Consider the following 24,733-nt stretch of genomic DNA (forward strand, 5'->3'; position numbering starts at 1 on the left):
CACCCAAAGCCCGACGAGCCGGCCGCATCTGTGAACAACTGTAACTGAGAGCTGGGAAGCGGAGGGGGCAGCCACAAGAGAACACCATTAAAATCGCCCAAAAAAGAGATCCAAATAGATACATCCCGTTTTATTTCAGCAGGGTGTTCAAATAAAAAGGTGCGCCTGGTGAACACCCGCAGTGGCTCTCTGGAGTGTCCTGGAAAATACCCTACCCATGGGAATTACCTGGCATGAGAAATGGAGCAATCCCAGGAGAGATTGCACACGCCGCAGTGTCAGCTTACCCACAGCCATGCAATCCTGAATGGCATGTTTTAAGTTGAAAATTTTTTCAGACGGAAGTCTGCAGCAGCCATCCGAGGTATCGATACCCAAATAGGACAGCCGGGCCCAAGGTTTTCTCGCTGGCAAACGGAACCCCATAAAAGGAAATAAGGGGGGTTGAATGGACTCTGACAAAAAACCCGCAACGTGGGGAATCAGCAGGGCTGACGCACAGAAAATCGTCCAGGTAATGGGCAAAGCCGTGCCCCCTGGTACCAGCCTCGAAACACCAATGCAGAAAGGTGCTGAACCCTTCGAAATAAGCACAGGACATGGAGCACCCCATAGGCAAGCACTTGTCCATGTAGTATCCGTCGTCCAATCAAAAACCCATGTACCTGAATGAGTCCAGGTGCAGGGGCAACAAATGAAATCCGATTAAGCAATGGCATCCAGGTAAGCATGGGAATCGAGCTTAACAGGGGAGAAAGCATTAACTAGCCTGCCCGGGGCGGCAGGCTTCCTGCGGGCCGGGGAAACAACAGGTTTCGAGGAGCTGGAAGCTGGGTGGGCATCGCTGCATTTGCTAAACTGGTGGCGAAATCGACACCGGTGGGCAAATGGACACTGAGTTGAGTTAAATGCGAAGCACATACCCTTACTACTGTTGGACGGGCGAGGCCGGCTAGCGCCTGATTTTCGTTGCTGGTTAACTGCAGTTGTGGAAAATTTGAGGCCATGAGTGACGTAGAGCCAAAACTCAATATCCTTACACCCAAAATCAATAATGGGGAGCTTGTCCTGCTAACGACGAAATTCTTTATTGTAAAAAAGCCATGCAACCCCTCGGCCGGACCTTTGCATACTATGAATACGGTGAAAGTACTGAATGATATTGGGGCGTTCTGCGGGGGGAGTTTCCGAATAGCAGGCCAAGAAGATAAATATCCCAGCCTGCCAGTTAGAATAAGTCTGGAAAGCTTCCAAACCAATACCGCCTTTGAGCTTAACGGCTGGCAACTCCTTGCGCATGTTATCTGTAAGGGAGAATACATCCACATAACAACCCTTCCGTATTTTGTCTTTAACGGTAGGGCGGAGGTCCCTCAGGGCCGCAGTGTTCATGCAACAAATCGTCACTAAACGTAGAATAAGAAATAAACGAACACTCACCAACCGCCTCCGTTCGGGGAACAGCGTGGCTACCAGATTGATAAGCACCAGAAGTCGGCTCGCAGCCAGCATCCAATGAGGGATCATCGGAGCAAGGGCCTCCGGGGCCAGGGCAGGTTGCGGAACCCCAACAGACCAGCTACATGCAGCATTGAGGAAGCTGCTATACTATATAGAGGAGCCAGTGGCCCAGGGACAGCAGCAACCACAGGGAGCCCACCAAGCTGAGATGCAGCCCCCGGCAGCACTGAGGGGTTACTGCCTCAGCCGCAACAGGCCCCGCCCCCTGCCGAGCCCTAAAATGGTGGCCGCTTATACTAGCGGAGGAGCCAGAGACAGCGGCGCCCTCTGTGCCACCGCCGGGCGTATTAATACCTCCCGCACTGCGGCTGGAGGCGGCCGATTAGGGGGGTCATGACCGGAGTCATAGATCTCCGCGTCCGGCACCGAGTGGCGCGCACAGACGGGGTGCGGCGTTGGGCGTCCCGTGACATGGGAGTGGGAGCAGCAGGGGGCTCAGTGATGCTGGCGGGCCCAGAGGCAAAGCTCCAGGGACCGCACTAGCCGCTGGCGCTGGTAAGTAACGGGTGGGGGGAGGTGCAGGGCGATGAGGGCGGCCCATAATGTCACCAGCAATGCTGGCAGCTACCCGGGAATCAGACCAAGCCAAGTGACTGGAGGGGCACAGAGAGAGAATAGAAGAGAAAAGAAAGGTAGATAAAAGGGGACACACGGAGAGAATTAACAGAGATATTAAAAGTAAAGAATTAAAGATATAAAGGAAAGAGTAATGTTTCCTGTGCACACAGTACCACTACCAAATGATTTCCAGGAAAGAGGCCTCAGGCTTGTAAGTCTGGCCTTACATAAGCTCTGTCCCTACTCCTCCCACTAAGGATTTCATAGGTTGGGACCAACACAATAATCACCACCCAGGCCAAAGCCCAGCCTCCTGGTTTAAGTCACTCCTGGCTCATTCGAGCCCTCTGTTATTCTTATTGGCACAGTTAAAAAGTAAAATTTAAAACAATATTTAAAAACAAATAAAAAAATTTTTTCTTTAAACAAGAAAAAAATGTGTGGTGTGTCTTTCTTCTTACCTTGCAATACTGGTACTGCAGCACTTTAACGATCACTTTGAAGGTCTCCAGAATAATGACGCCCAAGTACTGAGGTGAGATGAGTGTCCCAAACTTCAGGTCTTCAAATTACCTTCCTGTAGCCAGATAACTCAGGGTAGCCACCAGTCTCTCTTCAGCAGAGATTGCCCTCCGCCACATTGTGTCCTGTCTCTGGGTGTGGGGGGTCACCAGATGCAGCAATTCCAGGAAGGTGGCGTCATCCATGCGCAGGTAGTTACAATATTCCTCTGGGTTGTTCTCCTTGATCTCCATCAGCAGGGACATGTGAGAGCGGGTATCCCTTTGTAGCAGCCATTCCTTAGTCCAGCATGCTCTCAGCCTTCTTCGCTGGGCCCTTTTCCTAAACTCCTGGACCCCAGCTTCGGCAACCAACACTCTATACTGACAGGGATGCATCAGTACAGAATTCAGGAACAGGATAGAATGCAGGTAGCACACACTTGCAGGTAGAATAAACTTTGTAAAAGGCAAGCCAAATGCAAAGAGCACAGTAACAATGTACAGGATTTAGCAGGAATACACCTAGCCTCACTAGTAGCAGAGCAGAATGTGCACAGAGTTTAAAGGGCGCCTGCTTTTTATACTCCCTTGCTAGCCCCTCCCATTGTTATGACTATTTAATTTTCCCACCAATTGTCAAGAGCCTTTTTTTTTTTTTTAAACTCACAATTTATGTTGCCCGATCTCATGATGCGTACAATCCGATAGATCGTAAGATCGTGAAACAGATTGGGTGAAAATGTTCCAAAATCATGATCACGATGGCAAGGGAGCGCCCGTGAGAGTTCATGGGGAAATCGTAAACGATATCGGATTGTAAGCACATCGCTATGTGTGTGGGCACCTTTACTGAGCAATATTGGCAACTTGCCTGGGTACAATGTTTATTGCTACACTATCTCTTTAGTAGAAGCTGTATGGTAGCAGATTAGGCTCCATTAAAGTTACTTGTAGTAATTTGATTGCACTTTCTCCTGGCTAGACCCCCTGCGTATTGGATGCCAGTACGGCTGCTCACTTACATACACAATCTTTGTTATATCCCATCAGCAAATTAACGAGCTTTGGGGTCCCAAAGAATGTACTGGATAGGAGTCACCTGACAGTAACGTCTGTGTCTGAATAGTTAAAACACACACTATATTCTCCCTGAAGGATGTGAATGCTCTCACTATATTACAGTCAGTTTACAGTATATTCCACTAAGCAGCCTTAGATCGTAGCAGTAGCATTATGAATGCTGGCACTGTGGTTTTATTCTAACACTGTTACTAACTGTGGTACCTGATCTCCAATATACTGTCTCAGGGGTTCATTTTGATATTTTGAATTCAGTCTATGATGGAGGGCCACTGTATGCCCTTCTGAGGGATTAGAGAAGCTTTCTTACCGCCCCAATTTCACCCCAATTTCACCTCTTTGTCTCCTGCTTAACTTCATACTCCGGCTCTCTCTGTAGCTCCGCCCGGGGCTGCTCCTCAGGCTCCCAGCTGTCAATCACCACAACGGGTGAAGTAGCTGGGCGGTCCTGCTGAGGCTGCTTCCTCCGTAGACCTGGCAGCAGCTTCCTGTGTGCTCCAGCAGTGGCACCTCACAACTTCGGCAGTTCCACACGGCAGAGGCGGATCCTGGTGAGTCCAGTTCCTGCTCTCCACAGACAGCTCCCTAAGTGCTCCAAGGCTGTTCCGAGTGCTGAAAGTCACAGCAGGGGATCTTCCGCAACTCCGACCACCGCCGGGCTCTGAGGTAAGTCCCCCTAATGCAGGGAACTCCAACCAGGTGACTCCCTCAGGCTCCTTCTCCCAGTCACCCACGGGAGTTACTTTTAAATCATCGGTCACTTTCAGGGCTCATTCCCGTCGACCCCACGCGCTGCTCTCTCCACTGGCCCCCTGTGAAAGTTCAGAGGGAGCAGGTTTCCCCTCTGTAGTGGCTGGATTGTCCTGTTTCTGGCCACATGCCAACTCCTATCCATAGCCCAGTGTGGGCAGTCCAGTTCAAGTGTCCCTTTGTTAGGGGTGAAAACACATACCTACATATTGGCAGCTCCACTGCCCTACTATTTGTAAAAAGCTAAATCTGCACTGACTCTATATTAAATCAAATAGATGATTGGAAAAGTAATAATGCGATAATGAATGTACATAAATACACAATAAATATTTAATATCCATTAAGGTTGCCACATAAAATCAATAATAAAAATAAATACATATAACACTCTAAAAAATCAATCTAATATTGTACTTTGAAATTATTATAACACTGTGTAACTATTAAATGTATCGATACAAAAGTTGCCAATAGCTGTAGTCCAGCACAACAGAATAAAACACGTATAATAGATGCTGAGAGCTGTTAGGTGTTTCTATAGGCCAGATAGTAAATGCTTCCACAATGAAGATAATGACGGCTAATTGATTTAGCAGGTTTAGAAAAACAGTCCTCAGTGTTGTTTAAAAAGAGAAGTCACATATGGTCATATGCAGTGACATGTAAACTTCAAATATTGTGGAGAGATCGTCATCCAGTATACCAAAGATTATACTGCTGAAGCCATGCGGGAGCTCGGCGATAGGAGTCAGTATTTGGTGCTACAGATGGATCCAACGAACCTGTTCCAGAAAGATTTGGTTCTCCTTTTGGATAGGGCTTTGGGAGAGGCGGTGATAACGAAGGAAGAGAGAAGATACCTGCTACTGAACCACCCTGTGATAACCACATATTATCACCTCCCAAAAATCCATAAGACACTTATTTCACCACGTGGGCATCCCATTGTGGCTGGTATTGGATCCCTAACCTCACATCTTTCACACTTCATTGATTTTTTTCTTCAGCCTTATGCCACCACACCAAAATCACACATCAAGGACACTAATCACATTTTACACTTAATTAATGGTATTAAATGGAAAGAAACATATTTATTTGTTACCTGTGATGTACAAGCCTTTATTCGAATCTTCCTCACGATAGGGGTATTACGGTGATGGAAGATATATTAAAAGTGGACATTGGGGTCACAATCAGTCTGAGAAAATTTATTTTAGACTCTATTGATTTTATACTTACACAAAATTACTTTATATTTGACCACGTTTTTTATTTACAGACACTTGGGACGGCGATGGGCACGAGGTTCGCGCCGAGCTTTGCCAACCTATACATGGGGGCCTTCGAGGAGGCACATGTTTGGAGGGGGGCTCGATGCAGGCCTCAGGCTCTACGCATGCTATATTGATGATTTATTTTTTATTTGGGATGGTGATGCACATTCACTGTCACTTTTTATTGCACAGTTAAATTCTAATAATTTTAATTTAACTTTCACTAGCACTTATCACCCCTCTAGTATATCTTTCCTGGATATCACACTCTATGTAGAGAATGCCAACGTTCTTACAAAAACATTCAGGAAGGATGTCGACACTTTTAATTATTTACATTATAATAGCTTGCATTATCAGCCCTGGTTACAAAATATACCATATGGACAACTGAGGAGAATACGTCGCAACTGTTCAAGCGATGCTGTTTTTGAGAGTCAAGCGATGGAGATGCTTGATTCTTTCAGAGAAAGGGAATACCCTGATAACTTTTAAAAGTAGCACTTGAGAAAACTACGAAGATCACTTGATAAAAATGACATTTTGGTAACTAAACTGAGAAGCACTTGTGGATTAGATCACCCCAAATTCATATCTATATACAATAACTCTTCCAACAAAATCAGAAGGACCATAGCATCAAATTTTCAGATCCTGCTTTCAGATAACATACTAAAAGACAACATTCCAGTTAATCCTTTGATTGTTTTTAGGAAAGCTGCCAATCTAAGAGACATATCAGCACATAGTTTTTTTTTAAAAACAGCCACTCCATGTTGATAGCACTATCGATAAGAGCGGCTGGATGACTGGTAAACCCAAAGGCTGTCATAAGTGTGGACGCCCTTTGTGTATCACCTGTGATTATATTGTTAATAGATGTTGCGACATAACATCAAATTATTCTAATTAAAAATTTCCATTAAAGAGTTTTATTAATTGCAACACATCTTATGTGGTATATATGTTGGAATGTACTTGTGGGACCCAGTATATTGGGAGAACCATAAGACCACTTAGATGCATATTTCTTGAACACAGGAGACTTATTATGAAAAGTAACACCATGCATAGCGTCCCTAGACATTTTACCTGTACCCATCGGTCCAACCCGAAAGACATTAAAATCACAGGTATAGAGCATATTCCACAGACAGATCTGGGAGTGGATAGGTTCTCCAAACTCTGCCTGCATGAAAATTTCTGGAAACATAAGATGGGCACGTTATCCCCTGAAGGTTTCAATGAGAACATTGAAATTGACCTTTAGATCTGGATTATCTACTGTATCCTTCATTATGCCACAATGTTTGATGTGCCATCTAGGACTGTCGAGGGTGGGGGTGGGATTTGTTTGTCGGGGACCCTTGGTCCAGAGGGACCTGAGATACATTGTACTTATCCCATCTTTTGTTATTTCTACAAGAGCACACTGAGAATCTTAGTCTTTTATCGGATATGGTTTTTGTATTAGTACCAACCGTTGGTATCACCTAGTGCAATATTTTCTCCCATTATTGGTTTTGTTACATCTATCCCTAGCATTTTTTTGTTTTTCCTCTCTTCCCCTTATTTATTCTTTCTTATTTTCCTTTTGAGATATATTTATATAGAGTTACACTGAGATATATGTTACTATAAAGATTTGATTATAGGTTTAACATCAATGATGGTCTCTATGAGTCCTAAAGGCTCAGGTACATTACTACATCTCTACTGCCATGATTGATACCCTTATCTCAGCAAGTGTAGCATTTTTTGCTCACATTGATTGAGTATATATGGGACATTCTTAGAACAGGCTAACTTTCTGAAATTTTTGATTCATAACTGTTAATACTTATAGACTGGACTATCTAGCAACTCTCAAGACTGTATTATTATTCTTTGCCTCATTTTCTTGTTCACCTCATTTAACACCTATATTATCGTGCTTCTGTGACGAATGAGGCATACAACAGCTACTTTTTCCTGTTAAAATTTGTTAATTACTATAGTTTTTTTTTTCTTAGATCATATATTGATACTTTAGCCTCATTGGGTAAATATAATTTAAAGTTAAGGCTGAGCTTTCATTATTCAGTACTTTATATTATTACGAACTATTTTGTAATGGCCGATCTATATCTGTAGGATGCTAATATTATATTTGTATTATTGGTCAAATATTACAAACTGGTTATGATCTAGGTGAGCGTACATTATTACGATTATTATTTTATATTTCAACATTCCATTTGTATTTATTTATTATTATATTATTTAACTATATATATTCCTTATTTTAATTTAAATGTATTTTAATTTTAAATTTTTAAATATATATATTTCTTATCTATGTTTTTATGCGATATGATTATACTAAACTATGTATGATTTAAAAGGTTTTTCTTATATATTATACATAAAACATACATTAACAAAATCATGTTGATTGACTTTACCCATGGACTTTTGTTTCCACTAATTGTCTTTTAAGTGTCACCTGTGAGAGCAGGTATATCTAGGCACTATGCAGGTCTCCCCCATTACCTTTGATAAAGTCACATGATATGTGACGAAACTAGTTAGACGGGACGCTTTTACCTTTTCACTGTGCTACACTGGATACACAGTTGCCATCTGTTATTGGTCTGATGCTTCATTAAACACCTATACCCAGGACTTTCGCAGCAGACTGTGCAGCAGAATTCCTTTACATCAGTAGCACCTGTCACAGATGTGTGCATTTCCTGGCATACAATACAGGATACCGGAGGATTGAATCACACAAAGGGGGCCCCCACATTTGCCGACTACAAAGTCCGAGTACACGAAGGCAACACTGTGAATACGCAGTGCAACATAGTTTCTCTAATCTGCTGTGACTGTGATTGTTCTATATCCCGGCTCAGTGGTTGCTTCTTAGAGTATTTTATACAGCTGTATTTTTGCGCAATCATACTTGGGGCTGGTGACTACAGCACGAGATCGATATCATTTATGTGCCTCACAATATTTCACTGCATATGACCATATGTGACTTTTCTTTTTAAACAACACTGAGGACTGTTTTTCTAAACCTGCTAAATCAATTAGCCGTTATTATCTTCATTGTGGAAGCATTTACTATCTGGCCTATAGAAACACCTAACAGCTCTCAGTATCTATTATACGTGTTTTATTCTGTTGTGCTGGACTACAGCTATTGGCAACTTTTGTATTGATACATTTAATAGTTACACAGTGTTATAATCATTTCAAAGTACAATACTAGATTGATTTTTTAGTGTTATATGTATTTACTTTTGTTATTGATTTTATGTGGCATCCTTAGTGGATATTAAATATTTATTGTGTATTTATGTACATTCATTATTGCATTATTACTTTTCCAATCATCTATTTGATTTAATATAGAGTCAGCGCAGATTTTGCTTTTCTTCGGTTTCTCCAAATTACCAACATACACAGAGGTGGGTTATCTGCTGCAGTTCTATTTATCTTATATATGATTTACAGTGATTAGCTAGAAGCACCAGAATTGTGTTTTTTCTCTACTATTTGTAAAACTACATGAGTTATTCATTTCTTTATTTATATACAGTGAACATATTAATAAAACACCAACATATTGATGGAAATGGGGCAGTGATCACACATTAGTATGTAGGCAAGTGGCATAAACCTGTTACCCGTTTTGTGTTTGCTGCCTGTGTCTCAGACTGGTTTATGCTGGTATCTACTTTCCTCTGGCTCAGCAAGATACAGATTCCCCTCCTAAGGTGAGGGATACTGTTGGGGACAATGTAACCTGTATCATCAGCAGCTTTGACCAATAGATTTAAAATGGCAATACAAATAAATGCTAAATCAGGCTTGTTTTCCATTTATTTCTATGGCTGTTTTAAAACTGTTGGTCAAAGCCGCCGATGACTGGCCACTTTGACAACCTGCTCCTTAGCAAATTTACCCCCTTGTTTCATCTGGACAGGCTAAGCTTCTGTAACTGAGTGGCTAGAGAGGGAGGAAAGAGGAGAAGCACCACTGCCTAGCTTGCCCCACCAGTCTTTTTAGTTACACTGTCACACAGAATATCCACACATGGTGCAAAGTAACAAGTGCATTGGCGCTGGCTTGTAAGATCCGCTGCCACAGCCAGCATTAAGTAGACATTGGAGACATGCTTATGTTTTTAGTGTTGGGCAGCATTGGCAACGCCTACCAGGTCCCAGCTCCCTAGACAGCTGGTTAAAGCTGCCTAATGGAAGTGCCTGCCATGTAGGGTTGTCACAAAAACAGACAAATCTCAGGTGCACAACTCCAAATTATTAATAATATATAAATGCAATAAAATTTAGCAATCATTACAGCATATCATACAGTATATAAAACTTGTAGGACTTACCTAGAATTGTGCCTACACATTTGGAGTTGTGCACCTGAGATTTGTCTGTTTTTGTGCTTGCAATTAGTCTCATCAGGTAGCACCTCCCATTATATATATATATATATATATTTATATATTTAGGGTGTGCAGTCCAGAAATCCTTCCCATATACTCCATTTAATGTGCTTTATTGCACACCTGAGGGAAAGGAGACGCCCTCATTCTGGATTAGCACCTTATTGGTTTAAAAGCATGGTGTCTTGTAATGAATATGCACACTGGTATTAGGCACAATTCTAGGTAAGTCCTACAAGTTTTATATACTGTAGTGTAACTTTGGTTCATTTTTGGGACGTGGGTCCCCCTGGATTGCCTTTGTTGATCTGTTTCAGGGAACTCATTTTCCTTTTATAACACATTTTAACCCTTCACTATTTGTTTATTATACATGTATCTCACTTTTTATTTTCACTCTTTATATGCAGCAGTAGCTGCTCCTAACTATCTCTTTCACACTGCACTTTTCTTACTATGGTGGTGCACTGGGGTGGCTTAGCTGGGCTAGTTTGGGGGTGTCCTGCGCTCTGGATTTGAATCATAGTATGTTAGGGACCTAACCTACAGAGGTTACCTGGATATGATGGGTAGGCCCATAACCTTGGCCAAGATTATGCTAAAAACCTCTATTGATTGCTACATTTTATTGCATTTATATATTATTAATAATTTGGAGTTGTGCACCTGAGATTTGTCTGTTTTTGTGTCTGCAGTTAGTCTCATCAGTTAGCACCTCCCATTATATATATATATTTAGGGTGTGCAGTCCAGAAATCCTTCCCATGTAGGGTTGTCACCTGCGTCTACAACCAGAGAAAGGTATGTCATTTTAGTCTGCATTGTCTTGGTGCCATCCAGGGTTCTCTTGATGCTGGAAAGATTAGTGGGTTCAGGATACTTACAGTAATTGATAAGAGAGGTGCAGGTTATTAGTCAATGTGTTGCTGGTTACTAATCAGATGGGTGCAGGTTAATAGTGAATTAATGCTGCTTAATGAGTAGATAGGTGCAGGTTACTAGTCAATTGGTTGCCTGTTAATAGTCAGATTGATGCTAGTTACTGGCAAAATGGATATATTGCTATTCTTTTTAAATGTTAACTGATCTAATTGGTGCTGCACTACCTGCTAGTCCTATGTAGTATGTAAGTGTGACTAAGAGGACTTTGGCAAAATATATGGCTGGGTCTGAACAGGCCACATTATACATTCTTAGGGCAGTTCAATTATTAGCGACCCTTCCAGAGTGACTTGAGAACTGTCATGAAGGCACACTGCGGTCATGTATCTTCACTTCATTTTTCTTTGCTCCCCATAGAGGCACACAGGAAAATTAGCTGATTCCTTACCGTAATATGCGGTAAAGTGCTCAGCGAATCAATGGTTCCGATTTTCTGACCTGGTAAAGTGGGTTATCTTTCCTGGAATGTGGTCTTGAACGGGTAGATCTTGAAATGGCAAAGTGATGTTTGTATAGGGGGTGAGCTTTGGCCAAATAATTTGAGGGGCTTATTTTGTCCTGTTTTGCATTTTAAATGTTGAGGTATACATTTTTAGAATTTGTATCCTATTTATTTAATTTTGTCATGTGGTTACCAGTCATACTTCACTGTGTACACCCAGTGGCATCACAAGGGGGGTGTGGGCCGCAATCATGTGTCACCCGCCGAGGGGTGACACCAAGGTGCAGACTCTCCATCAATGACAGGAGCTGGGTCCTGCACTGTATAATAATATACATGACCCGTTCGCACATGCGCAGACCGGGTCCTCTGCATGCACAGATCCCAAACATCGGATTTGTATGTAACCATTTTATTTTTGTTTATATTTTTAGTGACACTTCTTCAAGAGGGAATATGATCCTGCAGTGTAACATGAAGACTTTTCAGAGACACAGACGAGAGTAAACTTAATCACTAAATACACCTAGTAAATGAGTGTGATGCAATGGATATATTGTATTGCTGCATTCAAAAAGTAGACAAATTGCCATTTATTGTCATATCCTGCATATATATAGTGGAATTATTACCACTGATTGTGTGTCCTTTTCTATTGTGTTCTACTTTCCCCTATGTTAGGGGTCATTTATGTTTTGAATAAATAGTGATTACTTTATCTAGTCCCTTCTATTTTGATTTTTATTAGATTTACTCAGCGCTTTGGTGGGATTTGTCTACTTTTTGCATACGTTTTTACGGTCCAATTAAAGTGATAGGATCTCCTCTTATTCCTATAAGCTGCAGAGCTCTGCGTCCAAAAGTGTCACATATCCTTTATATCTATAATGCTGCATTTTGCTTATGTATGAAAGGATTGAAACTGTTATAAGATATTTGCTGGGGATAAATTCTTTATTAGCAATTTGTTATTCGTATTCAGTAATATATATACATATATAGTTTATATTTTATTGTTGTTTGCAGAATTCTATCCTGGGAGAAAGGTGTGATACATTTAGACATTCTGGAATCAAGAAGAAAATATATTATTAGAGCACAATCCCACGTATTAGACTCTGATAACAAGGAGCAGAAATATCATGACCACTTGTACTTGTATAACAGTACTGCAGACACAAATGCCCCAAATATGTAATTTTAGACATCACTTCATTGACATTTTAGTAGCTTTAATAAGCTATAAAAAGGTAAAAGTCTAAATAAAGGCACGATTTGCTTATGACTGCAGTGTGGGTAATGTATAGTGATAAAGTGATTTTGTTTACTTTATGTCCTGACATGATGATTGTACCATTCAGATGTAAATGACCCAAGTAATATACTGTAACAAATAATATATAGGCCTGCGTTATCAATTAGGTAAAAAATCCTTGTTGCTGAATTTAAATCTAATGTATTTGCACCCAATTTGTGGGAGTTCCTTTAAAACATAAGTGAAATTAGTAAATAGACCCCACTGTCACACAGACTAGAACAGCCGGACCTGGTGCATTGGTGCAAGCCTGTAAGATCCGCAGTCACTGTCAGCATTAAGTTGACATTAGGGACATATATTATATATTTGAGTTGCTTTAAAAAAATATACTAGTACTTCATACATGTCTACTCTCCCGGAAGTCGCTGGAGGTTCCCGATATTTCGGGTAACTCCCCGCACCCCCGGTAGAGTAGGCACTTCTCCCTCATTCCTGTTCACTTCCTAGTGAAGGGCAGAATGGAGGGAATTTTCAAGAAGATCGGGGTCCCCGAGTAGGGGGCGGGGCTTAATGATGCAATTCTACAAATATTGTCATTTGGCCCGCCCCCTATTTAAATATGTGCTATTTGCGTTAATTTACCACAAGGAGGCGGAATTTAATTCCACAAACCATCAGTCCCTTCCCATCTGCACCCACCTGCTTCTCCTCCCTGGGCTTCTCCCGGGAGGAAAAATGAAAAGTTAGCCAGTATGTAGTACTTGTTAGTGGCACTAAAGCCAGGAGAAGTAGAGAAGTAACCCATAACAACCAATCAGCTCTAGTCATCATATATCTAGCACAGTCTTTAAACTGACAGAAGCTGATTGATTTCTATGCAACTTCTCCACTTTATCTCTCTTAAAGATTTAAAACACCTCCCCCACTGTATGCTATGAAATACTGATAGTATTTCACACCTGAGACATCCTATAGCACTTTACTTCCCTGTAATATACGATTCAGTTATGCCACAGTTCCTAGCTATTATATAGGTGGTGCTAGAAGTATAACAGATGGTTATACAGTATATACATTAGAATAATGACATAAGAAGGAACACACTGTTATCTGGAACATCCATAATGGGCCACTTACGCTGTCGATCCATCCAATGTAAGCAGAGACTCTAGTAAACACTGATGGTTTCTGGAAGTAGTTGCACCCAAGAGAGGATCCAAAGCTGACAATACCATGGACCTGGTACACACCACTGACAGAGCAGCTGAGGGGTCCACCAGAATCACCCTGAAGAAAACACAGACAACAGAGATAATTGACATTACACATTAATACAACAGTTCGGTAACTATATTGCTTCATATTTTTCGTCAATTAGGGACTAATTCAGAAATTTTTGCACAGCCGATATTTATGCAAACAGAGCGATTGTTAGCCATTGTGCATGTATAAAAGCCGCACAGTGCATACACAATGATTGCATTGCAAATATGCTCAAACAGAGGAATCACTGGCAAAGTGAGTGACAGGTAGTCAGGGGTGGTAACGGGGGGGGGGTGGTTAGAAAAACGCAGGCGTGTCGAACCGTTTAAACGACATTTCATGGGCGTGCATAAATTAGCCTTTGCGATCTCCTGCACAGCATGAGAGCTGTCTGCGTATCAAGAGAGCAGCAGTGCTTGCAGCTGGCCAGACCTGACTTACATGCCAGATGTGCAACAATGGTACCGATGTTTACACTGTTGCATGTCATCGAAATGATATGAGGAGGCAGCAGTGGGCGTCTCTATGCTAGGCTGTGCTTTGGAAGGCATTAGTATATTTTAGCAACTGCGATCCGTGTGAGAATGCAGCTGCGATTGCATTAGCGTAAATCTCGGAATCAGGTCCTTAGGGGAACATTTAAGTAAGCCTGAAGAGAGATAAATTGTGAGAGATATAGCACCAACGAATCAGCTCCTAACTGTAACCTACAGGCTGTGTTTGAAAATGACAGGAGCTGATTGGTTGGTGATTTATCGCTCTTCAAGCTTTATTAAATCTCCCCCTTAGTATTTAACTTTTAGAAATGTCAAAATCTCCCCCTTAGTATTTAACTTTTAGAAATGTCAAAAACCCTTTATCATTATTCAAGCAGCATAAAACTGTTTACGACCTTACCACTTATACTTGTCATTTATGATTATAAAATACATATATTAGTTGATACAATTTGCTAGTAGTTTGATTTATAGGGCCAAATGTAATAGAATGAGAGTTTAGAAGATGTGAAAATGTGAGAGTTTAGCAGTAACCTCTCACTCTATTACATTGGTTGAGTTCAATATTCAAAATAGGAAAACATCTGGATGAGAGTTTAAATCATGAGAGATTTTTGAGTCTGAAAAACATGCGAGTTTCCTTGCTCTGGTACTCTAACCATTGGGCGAGTTTAAAAAGTGTGAGAGTTTATTCTCAAATTTTCTGAACTCTCACCCTATTACTGTACATTTGGCCCATAATCTCTATCTTTTTATATGACCTGGGTGATATTTATACATTTTTATACATATGTATATTTATACATTTCTTGGTCTATTAAAATAGACATAAAGTACATTCAACTTACATTGCAGGCAGATGTGATTCCATCACCACCAGCACAGATCATAGAGGTCTTGACAGTAGAGCCCCACCAAGCACTAGTAGAGCAGGTTGCATGGGCAACAACGGCCAGGTTGGCCTGCTGGAGGATGCTGGGAAGAGCCCCACCGGCTGCAGAGAAGCATAAGTTAGTATAATGAAAAAAAAGAAATAATAATAATACATAGTCAACGGCATTACTTTTTTACATTACTTTCTTCTGTGTGCTCTATAGAGGCAGAGATCTACTGTCACACCAAAGGCAGTTAGTCAATTTCATCGGAATCGGTATGGGATGGCGGCAGTCGGAATCCCGGCTGTCAAAATCACGACACCGGCATCCCGACAGGTTTATTATACCGACACTTGTTTGGTATGCTAACCCTCTCCCTACCCTAACCCTCCCTCTTTGGTGCTTCCCTCCATAGTGCCTCAACCTATCACCCCCCCCCACACCCTAAACCTAACCCTCCTCTCTTAGCGCCTAACCCTAACCCTTCCCCTAGTGCCTAACCCTAACTCCCTGCCCCACCCTGATACTTACCTTCGGTATCCCGGCAGTTGGGATGTCGACGCCAGTATTGTGATTGGCGTCGGGATTCCGGCACTGGTAATCTCAGTGCCAGCATCGCGCCCACTGGGATACTAACTAGGGATTCCTCTGATGAAACAGCAGAATTATTCCCTTTGTTTATTTTCTATTTCATTTATATTAATTTATAAAGTATAGGATTTCATTATTCTCATATTTGTATTTGATCTTTTACTGTACTTATGATTCTGACAATGTTGAATATATATATATATATATATATATATATATATATATATTTAACAAAATAAAACAGACATGTCCTTTCCTAAAAATGTGCTATTGCTCTTTTGCCTTTTTCATTTAAGCCTCTCCAATTATATACTAATATAAAATGTAGCCCATTTTATAGACAAAGCTGTACACAGAGAACTTACTGGTGAGTCTTCCCCAGCCTGAAACAATGCAGTTGTAATCGTGGGCCAGGATATCGCCATCAGCGGGCAGTGTAGCCAGTTGCACAGAAGTGTTCAGGGTAGCACTGGAGGCCAGCCAGAGTATAGCAATATCAAAGCTGCAAAAATACAAATATTGAGAATATTCCAATAGGTAAAGGAAAAATGTATAATCGCAATACATTGTATATTATATTGTATAAAATATTGCATAAAAGTGTTCTATTTTGTTAAGCATACTAATGTCAGTGGTTGTTACTGTCAGCGAAGAGGTTTACTTATTGGCTAAAAATACTCTATAGAGAAAATAAAGCAAGAGGTGGGGTAGCACACTAAACACTACAAACATTGGAAGGTTTTTTTTTGTAATGCACTAAATTCATTTTAAAAGGTTTAATAGGCGCTGTAAATTACTAAACCCAAACAAAGGGAAATTCTCATTCATGGGGAGCTTTTATATAGATACAGTGACTAATGTCACTTCTAAATCTCAGGGTTTTCAGTCAGGGAGTTCTTTGATGATCTCTCTAAAATAGATAGCACTGTATTATATATACCGTATAGACTCGAGTATAAGTCGACCCGAATATAAGCCGAGGTACCTAATTTTACCACAAAAAACTGGGAAAACTTATTGACTCGAGTATTCCCACTAGGGTGGGAAATGCAGAAGCTACTGGTAGTAATCCCCCCTCTGGTACTGTCCCCAGTAGTAATCCCCCCCTGGTAGTGCCCCCAGTAGTAATATCCCCCCCTGGTAGTGCCCCCAGTAGTAATATCCCCCCCTGGTAGTGCCCCCAGTAGTAATACCCCCCCTGGTAGTGCCCCCAGTAGCAATATCCCCCCCTGGTAGTGCCCCCAGTATTAATCACCCCCCTGGTAGGCCCCCAGTAGCTACATCCCCCCTGGTAGTTCCCCCAATATTAATCCCCCCCCTGGTAGTGCCCCCAGTAGCAATATCCCCCCCTGGTAGTGCCCCCAGTATTAACCCCCCTTGGTAGTGCCCCCAGTAGCAACATCCCCCCTGGTAGTGCCCCCAGTATTCCCCCCCTCCCTGGTAGTGCCCCCAGTAGCAACATCCCCTCCTGGTAGTTCCCCCATTATTAATCCCACCCCTCTGGTAGTGCCCCCAGTAGCGATATCCCCCCCTGGTAGTACCCCCCGGTAGTAGCCCCCCCAGTAGAAAGAAATTAAAAAAAAAAAAAACACTTACCTGTAGCTCCGCTCCTGGTCCCGCCGCTGCTACAGGCTCCTCCGCCGCTTTGCATAATGGGAGAGACATCGGCATGACGACGTCTCTCCCATTACCCACTGCGGGAGCCAGAAGATGGCTCCCGCAGTGGGAGCAGCAGTAGCCGCTGAGAGTCTGACAGACTCTCAGCGGCTGCTGATTACACCAAACACATAGCTGCCGGCTTCGGCGGCTGTGTGTTTAGCAGTGTGTAGTGCTGACCGAACTCCGTCCGGTCAGCGCTACACACGCGGTGCAGGCTGTGTCACAGTGACACAGTCTGCACCGCGGCCCGCATGGTACGCTACTCTGCAGCGTACCATGCGGGCATGACTCGAGTATAAGCCGAGGGGGGGCTTTTTCAGCACAAAAAATGTGCTGAAAAACTCGGCTTATACTCGAGTATATACGGTACTTATAAAATGCAATACTAATAGACATACTCTGCACAATCGCCGATAGTACTCTTTGTACGCACATCGGCGGATACATGCCGCAGTTGGTGGGCATCTCAACAGGACGCTCATCTGCTGTGACATTAGCATAAAGATGCAGTAATGGCTGCGACAATAGTCACAGCCGCTGCTATAACTTCTCCACTTCTAAATTACCCCCACACAGTGCAGACAATGGCTCTCAGCTACTGGGAGGAGGGACCCGGTGGCCGATCAGGGAATGGCTAACCTTAGTGCTTACTGTGCCACAGGAGGGAAAAAATGTGATGGCGGAGAACCATCGGATCTCTGCCATTGATGACATAACCATCAGGAGGAAATCATCGATGAATGTTAACCATTGATGGATGATGGCCAGGAATGTTGACATGACTGATTGTTATCCGGCATTGCATTGTTTTAGGGCTACAGAGGATGTGCTATTGGGCAATTTGTTGCAATAAAGAAGCATGAAAATGCCGTATCCAGCAAGTTGTTTTCTAAATAAATGAATATTAAGATTCTGACATTGAAGGAAACTTAGCAAAATTCACCCTTCTCTGAAACATAGTAAACAATTTTTTTAGGGTTAGTTTCACATTAAAACAAGGCACTAAATGATCGGAAAATGAAGCTTCATAAAACCACGTATTGTTCACTTACTTCATAAAACCACAATGTTCACTGTCTACCTTTTGCCTAGTACAGATTTTATATTATCTTTTTACATGAACTTCAAAGTCTTTTAGTTAGCTGTGATAATCGTTCCTAAATTAGTTCCCTACCCGGCAGCGACATCGTTGGTATTCCAGCTGGCGTGCTGCCTGGTGCTAGACACGGCAATGACCTGTTCAGTGCCTTCATTAACACTGAGGTTGTGATCTCCCAGACCCACACGGAAGGTGAGGGGACTGTTGCAGAGGATGAGAAGAAGGAAGATGGTATTAGCAGTGTGTACTGTCAGTCATTTTATAAAGCATGAACCCAAATATCTTCATCAATTTTATAATAATGTGATAAACACAGCAAAAAACAACTGTATGTGCCAATTATAATAATTACTGAAGGAAACAAATATAATGCATTGAGCATATATGGAGTAGGTCAACAAGATCTCAAACCTCTATTTAACTAGCATAATTAGCAGAACAATGGAGATCCCTCACTGGAATCCGCATCACAAAATATACTCTAATAGGAAACCAGTGCACAAGAGAAAGGGAGTGTTGCTCACAGGGCATGGCAGGTTAATATTGCAGTCATTTGAATTGTCCCCTCCCTTTTATAAGAATCAACCAATACACAAATAGCAATCTACGAAGCTTGCCTGTTAATATGTAAATCATATATATATGAAGGGCCCCATGCACTGTGTGATATACACCTTGCGATGTGACGGCCGATCCGACGGACGATATATCGGGCGGTCGCCACGCATGGGGCAATCCGGTGGACGACTGCCTGATGTGCCAGCATCCCCATCCCCCACCCGCATAGTGCTACATGGGATCGTTCGTCGATCCCTCAGATCAATTGAACATGCAGAAAGATCTGGAGGAGCGATGGACGACCCCACGGGTGCACGCAGCGGACAATATCATGCCCACACATGGAACGATATAGCGGTGATATCGTTCAAAACTGTCGGATCGCCCACTATTTTGCTTCGTGTGTGGGGGACCTTAAGACAGGGAAGCACCCAACTCCTAACACCGCAGCCTGCTGTAGAGGAGTTAAAGAGAGCATAAGGAAATATTGAGTTTAGTGTAACCCTTAAGGTGTATAAGGTATATAATTTTATATGATACATATCAATGTTCAGTAGTCTGTAATACCTTCTTGGAAAGAAGCCTTCTATTTAACAACTAGATTAAGTATTTCAATAAATATTATACAAGTGATCTTACAGCATACTTGCCAACTCTCCCTGATTGTGAGGGAGACTCCCTGACATAGTAGCAATCTCCCTGACTCCCTGAAGAGCCTAGCAATCTCCCTGATTGCACCTTACCTCAATCTTGAAGCTGTTAAATATAAATAAAAATAGCGATATATGCATTCAATTAGTATCATTTGTATCATTTCCCTGCATTGTTTATAAGAGTACAATAATCCCTATGGTTACATGCATATTTTGAAGCGCATCAGTATATTTTCATCAACAAATAGATCTTACTAACTGCTTTGGGGCTCATTTAATTTGTATGTAAATCAATTTTATGGCAAACCTCTCAGATGTAGCAGTACACGTCTACTAGACCGCTGCTCATAGGTGTTTCTTTCACAATCTCCCTGAAATGCTTCTTCAAAAGTAGACAAGTATGTCTTACAGTGGACTATTAACAATAAACAAGGCCGGTTTGTTACCTGTCCACGCAGTGAGCAGCAGTTATCGCACGGTTTGCACGGATCAGGGAACCTCCACAGGTGTGGAACCAGCTGCCGCCAGAGAGATATTGGAGGGATACCTGAAGATACACAATAACAGAACATTACTTTATGACTCAGTGAACTAAATAATAAAAGCTTGGATATAATGATCAACACATGTTGCTTAATGCTTGATCCTGCATTGATATGAAATAAAACATACTGTATGTATGGAAGTTGTGCTAATATGTAAATAAACAAGAATGTTCATTTTTCCAACCTAAACCTTTCAATGAAGTTGTGCTATTTTAAAATCTATTCATGAGACATATATTCCAAGGGCCAAATGTAATAGGGCGAGAGTTTAGAAAATGTGAGAGTTTAGCAGTAAACTCTCACACTTATTAAACTTGGCCAATGTAATAGAAGCCGAGAACATGCAAACTCGCATGTTTTTAGACTCAAAAAGTTTAAACGCTCATCCAGATGTTTTCCCATTTTGGAAGTAGAACTCAACCAATGTGATAGTTTGCTGCTAAACTCCCACATTTTCTAAACTCTCACCCTATTATATTTGGCCCCAAGTGTGTGTAGTATGAGCCGTGTATCACATAGTTCAGGGAAACTAATCCTTAAGCCAGTGATTCCCAACCTTGGCCTTCGAAGCACACTAACAGTCCTGATTTTAAAGATATCAATGCTTGAGCACAGATGGTAAGTCATATCTTACACTTACAGTTCCCTATGCTTAGTGATTTGGAATGGCAGAGGGAATGATAATGTTATTTATATAGCACTTTTCTCCTAATAGGACTCAAAGTGCTTTACATTTGCCTTTACAGCAGAAAATACAAAACAAGCTTAACAAGGGACATTAGTGAAATGCTTGGAATGTACAATTCAAGCAACAAAATCTTGATGGACCATGAATGATGCTTATGATGTTTAAGGTCCATTGGGTGTTCAGGATATTGTCTGTGTGTAGAGTATAGTCAGCTAGAAAGCCAGATGTACAATCTGTGTGTGTACTATAGTCCTGCTCACCTGCCATGGCCAGGCGTTCTTTACTGCATCTGTTCCTCCTACCACACGTCCATTTACATTTTCTTCCAAAAAGAGTATGTTATCCTCGTGACAATATCCTTTAGGCAGAGAAAATAGACATTGAAGAGACTTACTACTTAAAAAAAAAATGGAATAAGGATTTTTTTTTTAAAACATCTCTTTAGCTCACTAAAACAATATTTGAGAGTTGTTTTTAGTAAAATATTTTATTTGGTAATAATACAATGCAAGTATTGTGTACATATTCATGTTCATTCGGCCACTCGAGTTTCCCTTCATGGTATGTTACATTTGCAAACTATGGATAATGATACATTATTATAACCAGGGACGTACTAACAACAGGGCCTGTGTGCAGCCAGCTCCCTCCTCTGAGCGGTGGGGCTGCCCCAAGCCCTGCATCTTACCTTATGCAATCAAGCGAGTCTGTCCTTCTCCGTGGTGCAATCTTCCCAGCGATATTCAGGAAGATGGCACATACGCACAAGAGAGCAAAGACTGGCACAGCACCAGGGTGTTTGCTTTCACTGCACGGCACCATCTTCCTGAAGATGCCACTGGGAAGATGGCGCCTTGGAGGAGGAGGGAACAGCTTGCCGGCACAAGATAAATATACTACACACCCTAAATATACCTATGATTATAACCTATAGTGTCAGTTTATATTATAATTAGTTTATTAAAGTATTATATTATATTTTAACAAATATAATTTTTCAGATAAGGGACAAGTACAATATAAAATTCACTTTTATATTCTTACAAATTGGAAAAAAAAAGTTTTCCTCAGATCAATAAAATGTTAGAACTGTATAATCAATAAAGGACATATGCATATGGGAGGATCTGACCCCCCTGTACACTGTTCCATCTGGAGGTAGCGGGGATTGTTGCTCTCTCTGCAAAAATTGAATGTAATAATTGCGTAAGTTTTGCATTTTAAATGTTCCTATTCAATAATGTTAACTCCTAAAGCCTAGATAATACAAATGTAGATGTAAAGGATATGCATGTAACATTAACTATTGTCTGTTGTGTAATGGAGCCTATTTATTTAGTTGTGTGGACATGATCAGATGCCTACTCTTCATGCATTTAAATAAACCTATTATCTCATTGTGGCTTTAAATATATTTTGTGAACATTTTGTAAACGGTCCTATTTAAATTTAAGAAGGTGAATAATAGTAATAGAACATAGAAAATAGACTGTCTTGCTATTCATCCCTGCGTGAGGTCTCGTCTCTTAAAACCATTAAGGGGAGATGTATCAAGACTTGGTGAGGGATAAAGTGGAGAGTGATAAGGTACCAACAAATTAGCTTCTAAGGGATAAATTTACTAAAGTGAGAGTTTTTAGAAGTGAGTTTATAAAGGGATGTTGCCCATAGCAACCTATCAGATTCTACTTAACATTTAACTAGCACCTTCTTGAAGATAATAGCTACAATCTGATAGGTTGCTATGGGCAACATCACTTTTAAAACTCACTTCTAAAAACTCTCACTTTAATAAATTTACCCCTGACTGTCATTTTTCAAGCACAGCCTGTAAATGACAGTTAGGAGCTGATTGGTTGGTACTTTATCTCTCTCCACTTTATCTCTCTCCAAAGCTAGATGCATCTTCCCCTTTAATCTGAAAGAACTAAATCCTCTATTTTCCTACAAATGTGTTTTGCTTCGGCTTTACAATGTATGATAACATTTGTCACAAATTATATAATAAATATGATATATGATAAAGCGTGATTGTAAATTTGAAGACGGAATGAAGACTAGTTGATGGAGAAAACAGAGGACTAGGGACTAGGGGGAAGGGGGTCTTTCAGAATTTGGTCACCTCTGAACAACATAAGTATGTTTAATTATTACAGTACAATAGTAATTGTAGGAAGGCAATTCAAGAAACCACAAATATAGTACAGTATTTAGGAATTGCTTATAAAGATTTGCCAGTATAAATAGAATATACAGTACATGTATTTAGATGATAAAACTTACCGCAAAGGACAAGAGCAGCCAATACAAGAAGCCTGAGCATGGTGAGACGATTCCTGGGCAATTGTTCTGTAAAGACCTAACAGTGGTGTCTCCCCTTTTATATAATTGAAAAAGGCGTCAACATATAGTGAGAATACTTCCAGATGATGCAGGTAACACAGGTGGTAAATGTGTTTCCATGTGTCCCTGAAGGACAAATATGTATAGATATGTTGTTATAAAAAGAATTTCAAATAGGTTGCGTTGCTGTATCTTGTGCAGCTAAACCTAACACGCACACACACACAGAAAAATATTAGACAAAAAAAGACACTATGGGCCAGATGTAATAGGGTATCAGTTTTGGTAAATTGCGAGTTTTGTACTAAACTCGCAATTTTTCACAACTCTCCAATGTAATAGGTTGTCAGTTCACTAAAACTCGCATTTTTCATAGTTACTAAAAACCCATTCTCAAACTCGCATCCAGATGTTTTCACATTGAAAACAATCAACTCGCCCAACGTAATAGGGTGTCTGTTTTAGACTCGCGGAAAAAAAGATAACCAAAAGTCCCCAAATAATAGACCTGCTTCAGGCTAGCGAGTATATCCTGAGCAGGTCAGATTAACACAGAAACATGCACATATCCATGAGATATGTACATGTTTCTGTGTGTACTTATGTAAAAGCATAACCAGCCCCGGGCTTTGTAAAGCCTGTCCTGGTCCTAAAAATACAGGGGCCAAAATGCATAGGGGGCCCCTATATATTAAGAACCAGCACAGGGCTTTGTTGAGCTGGTCCTGGTTTTGGAAAATCAGAAGACAAAACGAGTAGGGGTCCCCTGAAAAATCCAAAACCAGCACCGAACTCTTACTAGAGGGGGGATAATGCCACAGCCAGGGAAAACCTTTCACCGGGGCACCCCAAGCCTAAACTGATAGACCGGGGCTATCCCCGGCATACTAGGGCGGTGGGCGCCGGGTTGATAGTGTTAGTGTTTTGTGTAAAATAAAGGCTTAAATATTGTCTCTAGTTGTAGAACCACAAGTACCAGCAAGCCTCCCCCTCATGCTGGTATTTGGAGAACCACAAATACCAGCATGCGGGGCATTACGGGACCGCTGGCACTTGTAGTTCCACAACTAAAGAAATACATAAAAAAACAAACGCACACCGTGAAAGTAATATTTTAATAAAACATACCTGCACACTCACACATACTCACCTAGTATCCAAAGTAATCCATAGGGGTACCTGAA

General features: G+C 41.3%; 1 protein-coding gene across 1 annotated transcript; it reads right to left on the reverse strand.

Moving 5' to 3' along the window:
- Positions 1-12,516: 12,516 nt before the first annotated feature.
- On the reverse strand, positions 12,517-23,543 carry LOC148534681 (chymotrypsin-like elastase family member 1). The gene is made up of 8 exons (XM_088466324.1): positions 23,490-23,543; positions 21,467-21,564; positions 20,420-20,520; positions 18,838-18,963; positions 16,370-16,506; positions 15,387-15,532; positions 13,916-14,065; positions 12,517-12,586 (listed from the first exon to the last, which is right to left on the reverse strand). Exons 1-8 carry the CDS (start codon positions 23,527-23,529, stop codon positions 12,578-12,580), a joined length of 807 nt encoding a protein of 268 aa, XP_088322450.1. The 5' UTR covers positions 23,530-23,543; the 3' UTR covers positions 12,517-12,577.
- Between the last annotated feature and the right edge of the window lie 1,190 nt (positions 23,544-24,733).

The sequence above is a fragment of the Taudactylus pleione genome, unplaced genomic scaffold (assembly GCF_031769625.1).
Source record: "Taudactylus pleione unplaced genomic scaffold, aTauple2 ptg000065l, whole genome shotgun sequence".
Lineage (NCBI taxonomy): Eukaryota > Metazoa > Chordata > Amphibia > Anura > Myobatrachidae > Taudactylus > Taudactylus pleione.

Coding starts and splice junctions, on each gene's coding strand:
- LOC148534681 (XM_088466324.1), bottom strand. CDS start 23,529: ATGCTCAGGCTTCTTGTATTGGCTGCTCTTGTCCTTTGCG. Junction 21,565..23,489: donor GGCTGCTCTTGTCCTTTGCG/GTAAGTTTTATC, acceptor CTCTGCCTAAAG/GATATTGTCACGAGGATAAC. Junction 20,521..21,466: donor AGAACGCCTGGCCATGGCAG/GTGAGCAGGACT, acceptor GTGTATCTTCAG/GTATCCCTCCAATATCTCTC.